This window comes from Mandrillus leucophaeus, unplaced genomic scaffold (assembly GCF_000951045.1).
Source record: "Mandrillus leucophaeus isolate KB7577 unplaced genomic scaffold, Mleu.le_1.0 Scaffold24, whole genome shotgun sequence".
NCBI lineage: Eukaryota > Metazoa > Chordata > Mammalia > Primates > Cercopithecidae > Mandrillus > Mandrillus leucophaeus.
Window position 1 is genome coordinate 752059 of NW_012102476.1, and position 15799 is coordinate 767857.

The following is a 15799-nucleotide window of genomic DNA, read 5'->3' on the forward strand; positions in this document are numbered from 1 at the left end:
GACTCTGTCTCAAAAAAAAAAAAAAAAAAAAAAAAAAAAGGGATTACCCTGTAGGATTATTGTGAAGAGGAACATCTTCATATAGTTGATCATCATTATTCTCTGACTCTCTGTCTGTGAGTCTGTGTCATCACTAAAACTGATCTGTAACCCCACAGTCGATACTTGTGTATTTTTGCGGTCACTTGCAGACACATGCAGAGAGGCAACATTTTTAGTCCCCCGATACACACGTTCCCAGCCGATAGAACAAGGCAATTCTCTGCCTCTCATACTATAAGCAAGTGTCCTTTTTGCAGTGTACATAGTGCCATGTTTTTCACATTTTTGTGCTTTCTGCTGGTGATTTCGTTGCTTAAACTGGCCTCAGACATAGTGCAGAAATGTTGTTCAGTGTTCCTAGGCATGAGGCTGTGATGTGCCTTATGAAGAAAATACATATGTTGGGAAGCTTTGTTCAGGCTTGAGTGATAGTGCTTTTGGCTGTGAGTTTGGTGTGAATGAATCAACGATGTAATAAGGCATCTTTAAACAGAAACACACATACACAAGGTTCTGTGTTGATTGGTTCATGAAAATGTGACCAAAGACTCACAGGCACCTAACCCTATATTTCCTCTAGGAGCAGTAGTTCCAAATTGGCTAATTCAGAATTCACGGTGACTTTCTAGACCACTTATACTGTGAATAATGAGAATCAACTTTAGGTTTTTAGAACAGAGTTTAGCATACAGTGTGCACCTTTTATGTGATTGCTATTATTTTTTAAAATTTAAATTGTGCTAATTTGATTGGCACTTATTTAATTACTGAAGAAGATGCACACTTGTTGCTAGGTTCGCTGGTTGTCTGTATAAATGTAGTTGATGTAGGGGCGTCTAAAGCTGTGTATAAAATGCAGGCGAGTCTGGCGTCCAATGGAAGCAGTTCTCTGGGGGCCGAAGAGGACACTGTACCCTGCCTGTGGCAGTGTGACATCAGGATTGGGTAAAGGACCAGGATCAAGGTGTAAGGATGGTCTTCAGTGAAAACTAAGTTAGGGACCTGGCCACACTCCTGCCTTTTAGCCAAAAGACATGATAATCCTATTGTTAACCTTGAACCAACGCTTGCATTGATACATTTTTTAACTGCATTAGAATATGAAATGATGGCCTTTGAAATATCAGGGGTGAGTGTTTCGAGAACACATCTATTCACTGAAGCAAAACATTAGCCCACCTGGTCTGACGAAAGATGTTTTCTGATTTGTAAATGGATGGTGTGAAATCTCGCTCACAAAGCCTGAGAGCCTAAAAACCACTTTTTGTTACACATCAAACGAAGTTTCACACAAAATGAAATTGCATAAAATTGGGATATTTTCAGGAAGCCCAGGCTGTATGATAGCAGTGTGTACACACACGCCTCCTCTCTGCCTTGGCCAGCACAGGGCATGAACTGGGTGTGTTCTTTTTCGCTAATGTGTATTTGAACCTCAGAATGAGAGCTGCAGAAACTTCCCTGTAGGGCCCCAAACTGTCTCCCCCTCGTGGCTTCTCTAAGTGGGTAATGGGCCTGTTAGAGGCTGTTTGTAGACACACAGCTGGGCACACGCCCCCTGGGCTCTGATTAGAGACGCTTCACTGTGGGAACAGCAGTTCGCTCCTGGCTTGGGGGTTCAGCAGCCCAGACTCTCAAATGATGAGGAGGAACAGCCACTGTTTCTCTTTCAGGATATTAAAGCATTTGAAAAGCAAGGACCCCGTGCAACTGAGGCTGGAGCACTTGGAGCAAGGTTTCTCTGTCTATGTCAACGGTGCCAATTCGGAGCTGAAATCGTCACCGCGGAAAGCCATTCACTCTGACTTCTCCAGAAGTGCCTCCCACACGGAGGGGACACACGGTGAGCACAGGCCCTCCAGGCTGAGTCACAGCTCTGTTAATCAAAACTAATTAGGGGCTGGGTACAGTGGCTCACACCTGTAATCACAGCACTTTGGGAGGCTGAGGCAGGTGGATCACTTGAGGCCAAGAGTTCCAGACCAGCCCGGGCAACATGGTGAAACCCTGTCTCTACTAAAAACATGAAAATTAGCCATGCATGATGGCATGGCATGTACCGGTAGTCCCAGCTACTGAGGAGGCTGAGGCACAAGAATCACTTAAATCTGAGAGGCGGAGTTGCAGTGAGCCGAAATCGTGCCACTGCGCTCCAGCATGGGCGACAGAGCGAAACTCTGTCAAAAAAAAAAAAAAAAATAGGGACTGTGGAACCACATCCTGGGCATGTGAACAATGAACACAAGTTAACTACATCTGCATGGCCTGAAAGAGCATAAGAATGAGAAAGAGAAATCCTGTTTTATTCCTTTTTAAACTAGTCTTGGCCTCTACTACCCCAGAGCAAAGGCGGTCAAAGCAGTAAATTTCTAGCTTTTACATTTCCTGGGTCTTAAGTCAGTACTTTAAGGAAATGTCTAGGGAAATTTTGGATTATATCTGATTTTTCACTTGATATGTCTTAACTTTAGTACCTAACCCCTGTGTAATATTTGATTCCACTGCTCATTTCTGCATTTAGTTAATCCATACCGTGCATACTTTAAATGGATTTCGTGTGCCCTACAAGAAAACCGCAGGAAGCTTGTGTATAATAGAAGAATACCCAACCCAGCCTAGCATAGACACCAAAAATGACTGGACGGTTGAATGAATGAAACAGCAGAGCACGCGGAGTCAGGATACCATGGGGAAGCCACTTAGTCTCTCTGTGCCTTTGTTTGCTCATCTCTAAAATGGGACTCAGCGAGGCATGGTGGCTTCTGCCTGTAATCCCAGCACTTTGGGAGGCCGAAGTGGGCAGATCGTTTGAGCTCAGGAGTTAGAGGCCAGCCTGGGCAACATAGTGAGACCCTGTCTCTGCAAAACATACAAAAAGTAGCTGGGCATGGTGGTGCATGCCTGTAGTCTCAGCTACTCAGGAGACTGAGGCAGGAGGATTCATTGAGCCCAGGAAGTCAAGGTTGCAGTGAGCTATGACCATGCCACCGTACTCCAGCCTGGGTGACAGAGCGAGACCCTGTTTCAAAACCAATAAATAAATATTAAAAAAAAAAATAAAATGGAACTGGCGAGACTGCTTATCCCAAGTAGTTGTCAGAATGCCTTTCAAGGTAGGCTGCCTTGTTGGAGAGGCCAGTGTGCTACCAAGCAAGTTACAAGAGGATCTGAAATGAAGCAGACTGGATTTGAATGAACCCCGTTCTGCCACTTTCTGGCTTTGAGACCTTAGGCAGTTAGGACCTCTCTGACCCTCAGTCACCTCTTGCATAAAATGGGAATAATTATGCCTGGCTTGCAGGCTTGCTGGGAAGATTAAATGATGTAAGAAATGTAAGTTCTCTGGCACACAGTAACTTTGATTTGTGTTATTCTAATCTGTGGCCTCACAGACATGGTAAGATCCCAAGCCATTAATATATAGTAAAAGTCAAAACGATAACAAAAGGGCAAGAGGAGAAAGTGATTCCTGAAATGTTTTCCTAGGAGAGCCACTGCAATTGAACTCAGAGTGTAGCTTGAGCTCCCCAGCCCCCAGGGCAAAGAGGGAAACCAGTGGCTCTCCTAGTTTTCATGGTGGAGGCAGACCTGCTGCTAGTAAGGAGAATTCAGCTTTTCCTGGTCCAGGTTTCAGGGAGGAAGAGATAACAGGAATCTGTGTACTTGGAACACCAGCAGTACCTTCATTCATTCATTCAGCAAAGAGATTCACCCTCTACCCTCTTTTACACAAATGATGACCTCTTGTACCGGCTGTCCTGAGCCTTGTCTCTGTAGCTTAGAGGTTCTTCTCTGTATGTATAGATCTGTCTGATCTGACCATGTACTATACATATTATTCCATGGCATGGATATACTGGAACTTATTTACCCATTCCTTTTTTGCTCAACATTTAGCTTGTTTTCTAATGTCTTGTTGCCACAAACAGCGCTGTAGTCAATGTCCTCATACACAAGACTTTGGGCACACTGATACATATTTTAGACATGAGTTACACACCAACCCAGTACTGTGAGCTTGTCATCAGTGCCTCACCAAGTCTCCTTCCCTCGTCTCTGGTGCAGATTATGGACGAAGAACTGTGTTTCGAGAAGCTGAAGAAGGCTTAAGACGCGGTTCACGGACAGCCCCCAGTAAAGTCCAGCGCCGAGGATGGCACCAGGTCTGGAGATTGTGGCCCCAGCCCATGCTTTAGAATACAGAGTGTGGGTGGCTGTGGGAACAGAAATGCAATCAGAGCATTTAAAACCCCCATGGGCCAGGCGCAGTGGCTCCTTTATGCAATCCCAGCATTTTGGGAGGGTGAGGTGGGAGGATCACTTTGAGCCCAGGAGTTCGAGACCAGCTTGGGCAACAAAGCGAGACCTCATCTCTACTAAAAATAAAAATAAAAAATTCGCCAGGTGTGGTAGCATGTACCTCTAGTCCCAGCTGCTCAGGAGGCTGAGGTGCGAGGATTGCATGAGCCCAGAAGTTTAAGGCTGCGGTGAGCTACAGTCGCACCACTGCACTCCAGCCTGGGCAACAGAGAAAGAGCCTATCAAAACAAAACAAAACAAACAAACAAAAAAAACACCCTATGGGGAGTAGGTGGGTCTGGCCAGGCACGGTCGTGTTCCCTTTCTGCATGTGGAACTGACCTCTGGAGAGACCTCTCCGCTGCATGGCCCTCCCCTTTGGATGTGGCCACTCCAGCCCCACTGGGGGGTGTAGAAAGGTCAGACTCACAGTCCCATCATGATGACTCATTCATTCAGTTTTTTTTTTTTTTTTTTTTTTTTTGTTAAGTATCCCCTATGTGCCAGGCACAGTCCTGGAGGCCAGGGATACAGTGGGTGCATATGACAAAGCCCCTGCCCCATATAACCGAGATGCCATTTTGGGTTGCAGCTGGTGTGCTGATGTCAGGAGCTTGCATTTTGGAACATCTACCTCAGTTACTAGGCATAGGCTCAGCTCCCATATAACTCGTCTCCTTTGCCCTCCCAGCAGAACTGTAGAGTACATTCCAACATTGTCCCTCTTTATAAGGAGCTGAAGAGATGGAGGTTCAGAAAAGTTCAGTGAGTTTTCCAAGGTCAACAGCTAAGAAGTGGCAGAATCAAGAGTCAATCTTAGATCTTTTGCCCCAAATTCTGTGTTCTTGCTCATCTAGTTCTTGATATTTTACCTCGTAGTCACTCACACCTTACTGGGGACCAGCAGGTCCCAGCCCCGTCAAATGAAGAATGACGAGGTACACAAACTTGGAAAGGAAAGCTTTATTTCTCAAAAAGGGTGGCAGCCTGCCTCCCGGGTGGCCATTCCAGCAGTCTAGGAAACACAGCCTCAGGCCAGAAGCCAGAAACCTGCACTTTGAAGTTCAGAGGGATAAGACAGGGATTTATGCTGAATAGGTGGCCCAATATACATATTCAGTAAGCTGTAGGAGGAGTTATGAATATTTATAAATGGAGACATATGCACATGTGCAGTTGAGCTTCATGCCTCTCCATGGATCCATCGTCAAAAAATGGCGGCATTAGCAGGATCTGAGAGTGGAGGTTTTGGCCATCTGATGTCAAAAGGCGAATCAGGAGACATGGAAACCCTCATTGTGCATCCTCCATAGAGGGGTCAGAACCACTCCATGGTCAGTGGTCTCTTACCAGGAAGAAATGCTGGTCAGTTGTGTAGTAACCACAGAAGGGAGGGGCAGCAGGCAGGCTGTTGGTTGCTATCAGTGGTGGAGTCTTTGAAAAGGGCTTGTTTCTTTCTTTCTTTTTTTTTTTGTTTGAGACAGAGTCTCACTCTGTCACCCTGGGTGGAGTGCAGTGGTATGATCTTGGCTCACTGCAACCACCACCTCCCGGTTTCAAGCGATTTTCCTGCTTCAACCTCCCAAGTAGCTGGGATTACAGGTGCCTGCCACCACACTCACCTAATTTTGTATTTTTAATAGAGATGGGGTTTCACCATGTTGGCCAAACTGGTCTCAAACTCCTGACCTCAGGTGATCTGCCTGCCTCAGCCTCCCAAAGTGCTGGCATTACAGGCGTAAACCACCGCACCCAGCCGGAAAGGGCTGGTTTCTTTTTAACCCTTAGAAAAGAAAACCTCCAGGCGGGTAGTGAGGGAGGGGATATAACGAGGCGTGTCTGACCTGCCATCCTATCATGGCTGGGAACTCAGTTTTAAGGTTTCTCTGGGGTCCCCTTGGCCAAGAAGGGGTTCATTCAGTTGGCTGGGATCTTGAGATTTTATTTCTCAGCCCCGACTGTACATTTAAATGGCCTAGGGAGGTTTTAAAATATAGATGCTCAGGCCCCACCCCCGGAGATTCTGACTTGCTGAGGCTTAAGCAGTGTTATTTTTTAAATTACTGTAATTTTTTCTCTTTACAATTTTTTTTTTACTATATTTTTATTTTTTATATAAAATAAAATAAAATTTAAATATATTATTTATTTTTATATTTTTTTTAATTTATTTTTATTCACTATATTACCCAGGCTAGTCTTGAATTTTTGGCCTCAAGTGATCCTCCTGCCCCGGCCTCCCAAAGTGCTGAGATTTCAGGCATGAGCCACCACACCAGGCCTGTTGTTATTTTTTAACTTTGTGTTCACCAAGATTGGGAACTACTACCACATACCATTTCACACTGTACTAAATGTATGGGACTATAGTTAAATGCTTTCATACCCTTTGTCAGCCCACCCACAATAACCCTATAGGTCAGAAAATGTCCTCATTGTGCTACTGAAGAAATCAAGACCAAGAGAGGTAAAGTGACTTCCTCAGAGTCGCATAGCTACTAAGGAGGAAGGCAGACTGGAAGTTGAACTCTGGGCCTGTGGTTACAAACCCAGTGGTCTTCCTGCCTCCCCACAGGGGCATCTTCAAGTCATTGATTAATTGGGGAAGGGTGTCCCTGCCAGATCTCAGTGCTGAGGAGCAAGGCCTGGAGGACACACAGCCTGGAGGCCTCCTTTTGTCCCCTGCAATGAATATTAATTTGTTGCTAATGAGGCCTTTCTCCACTTCTCACTTAAGACAGTTCTTCTAGTTGTTTTGAGAGCCTTCTATTATCAGGAGCCATATTTGTGTCTTAGACTGTGGCTTAAGAGCTGGTCCTAGAGTCTGTGCAATTTAAAAAACTTGGCCTAAGATTAATTAGCATCCTCCTCAGTCTCTCCTTGTGGTCCCACACTTCACAGGGCCTAATCATAGCTAATTTCCTGATTTCCTGATGCCTCGAGGGCTGTAATTGTCCTTCTATACTGTAGCAGTCAGGGGTCAGTCAGTGCCTAACAGCAGAGACCACTCAGGCTATTTTAAGCAGAAACAAATGCAGTGCAGGGAGTCGGGTGCTTAGGCTAGCATGAAGAGTGGACTCTGGGCTGGGCCTCTAGGAATGGTGCCTCAAAAGCATGGCCACTTAGCCTGGACCCGCCAGGAGAGCAGCTGCCTAGGACACCGTTGGGAAGGCAGGGGATCAGCATCAGGAAGGTGTCACCGTAGCTGCAATCCAGGAATTAGGGAGTTACTGCCCCAGCTGTTGGCCTCAGAGTGACCCCATGCCTGCTAGGACAATGCTATGAAGAAGACCCTGCCCCGCATTGTGGCTAGCCAGCCAGGAACATTGTGGAAGAGCTCGATGCCACCAGGACTGTGCTTAGCATTGAAACAGCCAACATCCATCCCCCTCCTCTCCTCACCTCACTTCTGCTTTCCCTGGCTCATGTGAGGCCATCTGATTGGCTGAACCTAAAGCACACCCAGAACCCAAGCCAAAATTTAACCATAATAGGTCCATTGCACGATACTGGCAAGCCTATACACGTAGACACCGGGTTTCAGCAGAGGGAGATGTTTAATTGTAGGGCCGCCAAATGAGATGGGAGGAAACCTCAAATCTGTCTCCCGGAGGAGTTTGGGGCCAGTGTTTTTAAGGGTTTTGGTGTGGGCTGATGTGTGGAGATCATTGATTGGTGGAAGAGTGCAGGGTGAAGTCCCGGGACAGGGAGATGAAGAAGCTGTGTTCTCAAGCAGATCCCGTTCTTCTGTGGGGGCCTTCAAACTGGCTAGCGTCAGTTGTTTTGCTGGAATTTAAGATCTGGAAAACATCTGAAGCAATTCTTAAACAAAAGCTTTAATGATTCTACAGTCAGAAATCTATAAGGAATAATGGGAATGCTAATGGTCAGTATCCAGTGAATTTCAGTTACAAGGAAGTGGGTCAAAGTGCAGTGATTAATGCTGAATTATAGCTATATTCTGTGAGAATTCTTGTTAACCCTGTGAGGACAGCTTCAGCAAGGGAGTCTGGGAAATGCAGTATTTGGCTTTCTGGCCTCTCCACCACAGAAAGGCTCCCCAGGAGGAGTGTGGGATGGGTACCGAGTGCCAGCCTCCTCCAGTCCAAAGCATGGACTCTGCTCCACACACCCAGGCCTTTGGGGACCACCCTTAAAGATAGAGACAAACCAGGGAGCATTCAGAAGTGGTGAATGAACTACAACAAGTGTCATGAATGAAATCATCTGTTAATGTAACAGACAGGCATTGGCACCCAGCAGGGCCCAGGCGCTGTGCAAAGCTCTAGGGTTCAAAAAATCCAGGAAGGCTCAGTTCCTGCCTTTGAAGCTCGGGCTGTGCAGACATGGGGACTGCTTAACTAGGCGGAGGGTGTGACACCTGACTTCAAACACACGGAGGGCGGGCCTGTGGGGTCCAGAAGTTAACCAATTGAAGCCTGTGGGTCAAACTTGTCCCCAGATAATGGTTGTTAGACTCACAAAGTTTTAAAAAGACTTTTAGAAGCTTGCCAACATTTCAGTTCACCAGATTTTATATTAAAAATATATCTAGCCAGGCACGATGGCTCATGCCTGTAATCCTAGCACTTTAGGAGGCCGAGGAAGGAGGATCACCTGAGCTCAGGAGTTCAAGACCATCCCGGGCAACATAGCAAGTCCCAGCTCTACTAAAAATAAAAAAATTAGCCAGGCATAGTAGCGCACACCTCTAGTCCCAGCTACTGTGGAGGCTGAGACAGTTAGGATCGCTTGAGGCCAGGAGTTCAAGGATGCAATGAGCCATGACCACACGACTGCACCCTAGCCTGGGGGACAGAGCAAGATCCTATCTCAAAATCAAAAATCTAGATTTCTGCTTCCCTGGAAAAAATGGAAAAGTCTGGCCCCCACGCTGGGCCATCCTCCTCCCCACTAGGCAGCCAGCAGCAGGAGCCGTGTCCAGCAGCTTTGCTTTGGACAGGGCATGAGCCTTCCTGTTTGCCAAAGTCCCCACCACTCCCCAGAGCTTCAGTGGTGAGGCTGAGTGGTAGCTGTGGTTTATTATCAGATTTAGGCTATGGTTTCTCTTATCTCGTGTTTCCATTTCCCACCTGGCTCTTTGGGGCATTTGAATTTGTGGCCCCTGGAGAATGGAAGGAATAGGCTTTGGACTGCTCACTGGCTGTGTGCCCCGGAGCTGGCTGTGTAACCTCAGTGAGCTGTGTGTCTTGGAGCTAGCTGAGTAACCTCTCTGAGCTGTGTGCCCCAGAGCTGGCTGAGTAACCTCTCTGAGCTGTGTGTCTTAGAGCTGGCTGTGTAGCCTCTCTGAGCTGTGCACCCCAGAACTGGCCATGTAACCTCCGTGAGCTGTGTGTCTTAGAGCTGGCTGAGTAACCTCTCTGAGCTGTGTGTCTTGGAGCTGGCTGTGTAGCCTCTCTGAGCTGTACACCCCAGAGCTGGCCATGTAACCTCCGTTAGCTGTGTGTCTTGGAGCTGGCTGTGTAACCTCTCTGAGCTGTGTGCCCCGGAGCTGGCCAGGTAACCTCTCTAAGCTATGTGCGCCAGATCTGGCCATGTGACTCCTGTGAGCTGTGTGCTCTGGAGCTGGCCATGTAACCACTCTGAGCTTCGATTTCATCATCAGTGAAACCTCCCAGGGCTGCTGGAGCGGAGCGTGTGCAGCGTGCATTACAGGTGGTCCATCAGCAGGGGATGCCTGCTGCTTCAGGTGGGAACAGGTGACAGACATGTCCAGAGGAATGGCTGAGAGCACAGACCCTGGAACCTTCCAGCAGCCCCAGTGCAAAGTCTTGGCTCCACCTCCTGCCAGCTGCACAGTGGCTAAGATGCTTAACCCCTTGGTGCCTGCTCTCTCATTTGTCATGTGGGGTTGGTAATGGTAATTAATGAGGGCAATTAATGAGGATCAGATGGGCCCATGTTTGGAGAGAGGCTGAAGCAGTGCCTGGCACAGGAGAAATAGTCAGTGAATGGTACTGACTGTTGTTGTTTTAATCAGTAGCGGGGCAGATGGGGAGGGCAGCTGGGCCTGGAGGCCTCAGGGCCCTTCACTCTAGTATGTTACTTTGCTCACTCATACTTTACTTCATTCATTCTGTGCTCATGTATTGAGCACATACTCAGTTTTGGCACTTACAGCTGCCGGGTTCCGAGCAGTGAGGCCAGCCCTGACTTCCTGGAGCTCGTATTGATGGGGAGCAGGTGGGGAGGTTGGGAAGGCAAAGGACCAAAGGCAAGCAAGTGAGTCGGGAGACAGTGCTACGAAGGAAGGACAGAGGACAGCAGCTTGAAAGAGAAGGTGTCAGGGAAGCGTTTTTTTCCGTGAGGGTGTGCAGCACAGCCTCCTAAGGGACCCCATCGCAGCCAGAGCCTGAGAGTTACCTGGAGCCAGCCCCGGAAAGATCTGTGGCTGGGGGAGTGTTTCAGGTGAGGGGACAGTGAGGGCAGTGGGCACTGGGCACAGGCTAAAAGGAGGCGGGGTGATCAGGACAGGCTGGCAGAAAGGGTGGAGATGAGGGTGTCAGGGTTGCAGGTAGGAAGAACCAGCCATGCGGGGCCTAGAAGACCACAGAAGGAAGTTTGGATTTCAATCTAAATGTGAGGAATTTCCAAGAGGGTTGAAACAGTAGAGCGCCATGTTTGGGTTCATGTTTTGGGTTCATGTGTGCAGAAAGGACCGCCCACGGTGGCAAGGGGCTACAGGAGGAACAGGAAGCCTTTGAAGCAGGGCTCCCTCTCTCTCCACCAACCTTCCCCAGCCCCCGTCCTTGCACCTCTGTTCCCTGTCCCTGAGGTGCCGCCAACTCATAGCTTCAGTGTTCCCCTGATCCATTGTGCCTTCTCCACGTGTGGTTTTGCACTCCCTCCATATTTGTTAGTTGAAAGTTTCCAAGACAGAGACAGTCTGAATCTCTCAGGTCATCTCTTTCTCAGGGCATGGCTTGGGCTGCTCCTGCTTAGCCTGGACGAGGCACCCCCTCCTACCTCAGTCGGCTATGACTGGAGCCCCTCAGAGACCAGATCATTTGATGTAAACCCTGCCTGCCGTGGCCGCATGAGCAGGAACCATGAGTCCTATAGCTTCTTGTCAAGAAGGCTGGAGGCAGAACAGTGAATAGGCTGGGCGTGCCAGCTATACTATTATTACCATCATGAGGAAGACGGGCTGGATTGGTTTGCTCTGGCTCCAAGAAGTGGAGTTAAGTCCAAAGTTTCTCCATGGTAGACAGTCCGTGGAAACAGAGTCTTGGGTCCACGGCATGGAGAGGAAGACAATCTTTCTATCCTAACCCTTTTGGATGGGCTCCTGCCATGCTTAGAGGTAGCCGAGGGTAGGCAGAGTGGTCAAGGCAGCCAAGTCCCCAATGGTCAGTGGCCAGTTCTCGGAAGCTACTCCACCAAGAGAGGGACCACTGTCCCCTCCCAGTCTTGGGGTTTCTCTTGTAGGGCGGTGCCAACCGGGAGAGATCAGCAGGGCCACACGGTCGCCTTGTGTATTCACGTCGGTCATCTGGGGACACCGTGGTGGGATGCAGTGGTCCCAGTGCACAGTGAGCGCCTACAGTCGCAGCTTTATTCACAGTCCGCACAGCCCCCTTGCCTCCCCGTTCACCCTCTAAACTCTCCTCCTGGCTTCCTGGCTGTCTTGCTGGATTTTTTTTTTTTTTAATTTTTCTTCTTCTTCTTTTTTTTTTTTTTTTTAGACAGGTTCTTGCTATATAGCCCACACTGGTCTTGAACTCCCAGGCTCATGCGATCCACCCACCTTGACCTCCCAAAGTGCTGGGATTACAAGCGTGAACCACTGCACCCAGCCCTGAAACTCTCTTGAATCACACACCCTGTTTCTACTGACCAAGCCCAATCCATTCACTGCCTCCAGGAGAACAGGTTTCTCTTCTTATGATCTCACCCAACAGTAAGAAAGCACATTGGGGTAGAGCTGCCCTGACAGGAGGGGCTGCGTCAGGTGTACTGGCCTCCAGATCCTTTGGTCAGAAGGTTACCGAGTCATCCCAACGCTGCCTGCTGGCTAAGACGCTGATGACCTCCACCTGTAAAAACGCTTCCCGAACCCCTCCGATTCCTGGGGGTTTGGGGAAGATCATGGCGATGGCTGTGTTGGGCTCCCGAGCTGCCGCCTTCCCTGTGGAATGGGCTGGTGGTGATATATGGCCTCTTGTTCATACTGTCCTTTTCCCCCCACCACTTCTGGGCCTTAGATCTTTCTGCTGCTATCTGTGGATTAAGATTTATGGCTTCCTCAGCCTTGTAATACTTGGGTGGACAGCGGCCTAATCAACAGAGCCGTCGTTTACCAAAATGCTGTCAGATTTGATGAACGTCATCGGCTCTTAGCATTAAATTGCTAGTGAAGGGATTGGCCTTCCAGCAATTTACTGTGGGGTGGGCTTTCCTTAAAGGTCTCTAAAGCAAGTTCATTGCAATTGTTAAAGCAGAGGCTTTGCTCTCACTCAGCCACCATATCCTGTGTCCTGTTGTGGCCTGTGCAGCTTCAGCACCTTCAGAAAATCTCACAAGTGAAAATGGGAAGTGTTGGGGGCCCTGTCTCTTGTTATCTTCCTTCTGAGTTCTGAAACCCCTGCAGTGAGGACAACAAATGAAACAAGCCATAAAGCATTGGCCTTTCCAGTGACCTTGCACAACACAGACTGTCAGAGTGGGGAGCGCTGCTATTTCTAACAGATCAGACAAACCGGGGATGAACACATCAAGTCGTCCAGACCTTCCCACCCTAGACCTGCCTTTGTCAGTGTTTTAGAGCTCTCCTACCTCTAGAGGGAGCCATTTGCATACTGCACAACCTGCACGACCATGTGGGGCAGCCCCCAGCCTTGCTCTTTTTTTCTACTTGACAATAAGCTTTAATGCACACCTTTTAGAACACTTTGCGAAGAGGGATGGCAGATATGAACAAGTAACTCTGGGCATGAACTGGGCTGAGTGTAGGCCGGGTATGAAATAAGCTGGCCTTGGGCTGGCAAAAAGGAACATGGATTTTGGAGTGTCAGGGCTTTTAAATCCTCCTCCTGCATATGATTGATACTGCCAGGGTCTACCCAGGTCTGGGTGCTGCAAGTAGGCAGGAAAGAGCAGCCGCTTCGAAACACCCACTCAGGTACAGCAGCGTGCCAAGCGGGGAGCCAGCCAGGTGCACAGTCATCATCCCTTGCAAGGGCGTGGAGGTGGGAGGCAGGGAGCCATGCACCGCCTGGGGGGCTGGGTTGGAACCTGCCAGCCCAGGCTGCTCACTGGAGGTGAGCCTTCCGTGTGGGCAGGGCTGCTTTCAATCTCCTCCCAGTGGTGGCAGAGGAGCCTCCCTGGGGCTGGGGGCGGGAGAGCAGGCCAGATGGAGGGACTATTTATTCCCCTCTCCAGCACCCACTCAGCATTAGAAACTCTTTCTGGACCACATTAATTTTGTCACATGTTGCTTCATAAACACATTCTCCCATTATGTGTGCTGTGTGACCTCCTTGAGGGCAGGGCATTGGTTTTAAAACATTTTTTTTTTTTTGTATCTTCCTGTGTTTTCAAAACCTTGTATGCAGTCGGTGCTCAGTAAAAGCTTGCTGATTCAGTGCCTTAATGCCGACTGCAAACCTGGGTCCTGACACCTCCGCGAGGTGAGCAGTGGTGCTAAAGGGAAGATGGGAAAACCGTAGAAGAGAAAGAGGCCAAGCGCGGTGGCTCACGCCTGTAATCCCACTTAGCACTCTTAGACCACACTTAGAGTACTTTCGGCGACCGAGGCGGGTGGATCACCTGAGGTCAGGAGTTCGATACCAGCCTGGCCAACGTGGTGAAACCCTGTCTCTACTAAAAATACAAAAAAATCAGCCGGACGTGGTGGTGAATGTCTGTAATCCCAGCTACTCGGGAGGCTGAGGCAGGATAATTGCCTAAACCCGGGAGGCAGAGGTTGCAGTGAGCTGAGATAGCGCCATTGCACTCCAGCCTGGGCAACAGAGTGAGACTCTGTCTCAAAAAAAAGAAGAGAGAGAGGCCAGGGTTTTCCTTGAACATTAGAGCTCTCTTTCATGCTTTCAATTCAAATCCAAGGCTAGCAGAGTTGTTCATCCCGATTCTTGTTATCTAGGGTCCAGGAGCTCAAACGATGTAATGGCCTATTCATCTCTCAACTCCCCTGTGCCCCATGTGGTAGCAAGACAGGCCACCAGCAGCTGCCCACTTAGGTTCCGCCGCTCTGCTACCACATCTCTTCCACGCCCAGAACCAGTCACCCAATCACTGGGGGCCAGAGGAATCGCATACTCTGATTGGCTAGACCTGGGTCACGTGCTCATCCACCCCTGGAGAGGGCTCAGTGCCATGTGAACCTCTTGGGGCCCGGGCAGGAAGTGGGGAGCAAGACACCATCTCAAAAAGCAAAAATAGGGTGCTTTTACCAAACAGGGCTTTTACCAAACACAGGGGAGTATGTGCTGGACAGGCAGAAACAACGGCTTCCACAACAAAGCCCCGTCAATCTCCTGATACGCTATTGGAAATTGAATGTGCGTGCGTATAAATTACCTGGGATCTTGCTCAGATTCACATTCTGATTCCCAGGGCAAAGGAGGAGCCTGGAATTCTGCATTTCTCACAAATTCCCAGGAGATAACCAGTGCTGCTGGTCCGTGGACCACACTTAGAGTAGCAGAGTCCTAGTCCGGGCCCCCTTTCTCTGGACAAAGGACTAGAAACCCATGGGGAGGCCAGGCAACACCCCAGGCACTGGCCAGTGCTGGTGAGTCAGGCAGCTATTCAGGCCTGGGCCCCGTGCCCCGTGGTCCCTTCTCCTTGCCCCCACTCAAGCCATCTCTTCCCCAGCTGGAAGGCCTCCTAGTATTTGGATGTTAATTGAGTAGTTTCTGGGGACGAGGGAGGAGCATTCTGGGAGGTATGGTGGAAAATTCAAATCAATGATGAACTTCAAAGCCTTTACAGCTTCATCTCAGTCGAGGCAGGAAGACCTCCAGGAATCCTCGGGCCTGGAAACGGTCGGTGTTGGTTATATGTTCGGGTAGTGCTTTCCTTCCACGGGCCCTAGCGCCGAGGCTAACGCATGTGCTAAGAGCGAGTTGATGGGGCCTGGGAGGAAGCTGCGCCATATGTGGAGCTGGAGCCCAGGGCAACATGGGACAGATGGTCAAGCCGAGGAGCGGAGAAAGTGGAAACAGCAGGGGCCACTGGGAGTCCGGAGGGGCATCTGCAAGCAACCTGTCTTCTATAGGAAGGCGGGGTCGTGCTGCACCCCGCCTCCTCCCTGTTCTCCCAGGGAGAATCCCTAGCTGCTTTTCTTCAGCTCTTTCCACCATTTCTCTAAGATCTTTTCTTCAAGTGGTCTGTAACTCAGCCCCTGCCTCCTTTTTTGTTAGATATGCTCAGGAAATTCCTCCTCTTTTTTTTTTTTCCTTTTCTTTTTCTTTTT

General features: G+C 49.0%; 1 protein-coding gene across 1 annotated transcript in view; it reads left to right on the forward strand.

Annotated features, from left to right (window-relative positions):
• Positions 1 to 15799, forward strand: part of KIAA0556 (KIAA0556 ortholog) — a 259351-nt gene that overhangs the window by 82198 nt on the left and 161354 nt on the right. Inside the window, exons 4-5 of the mRNA XM_011982338.1 lie at positions 1716 to 1885; positions 4108 to 4205. Coding sequence (XP_011837728.1) covers positions 1716 to 1885; positions 4108 to 4205 — 268 coding nt within the window. The remainder of the gene's footprint in view (positions 1 to 1715; positions 1886 to 4107; positions 4206 to 15799) is intronic.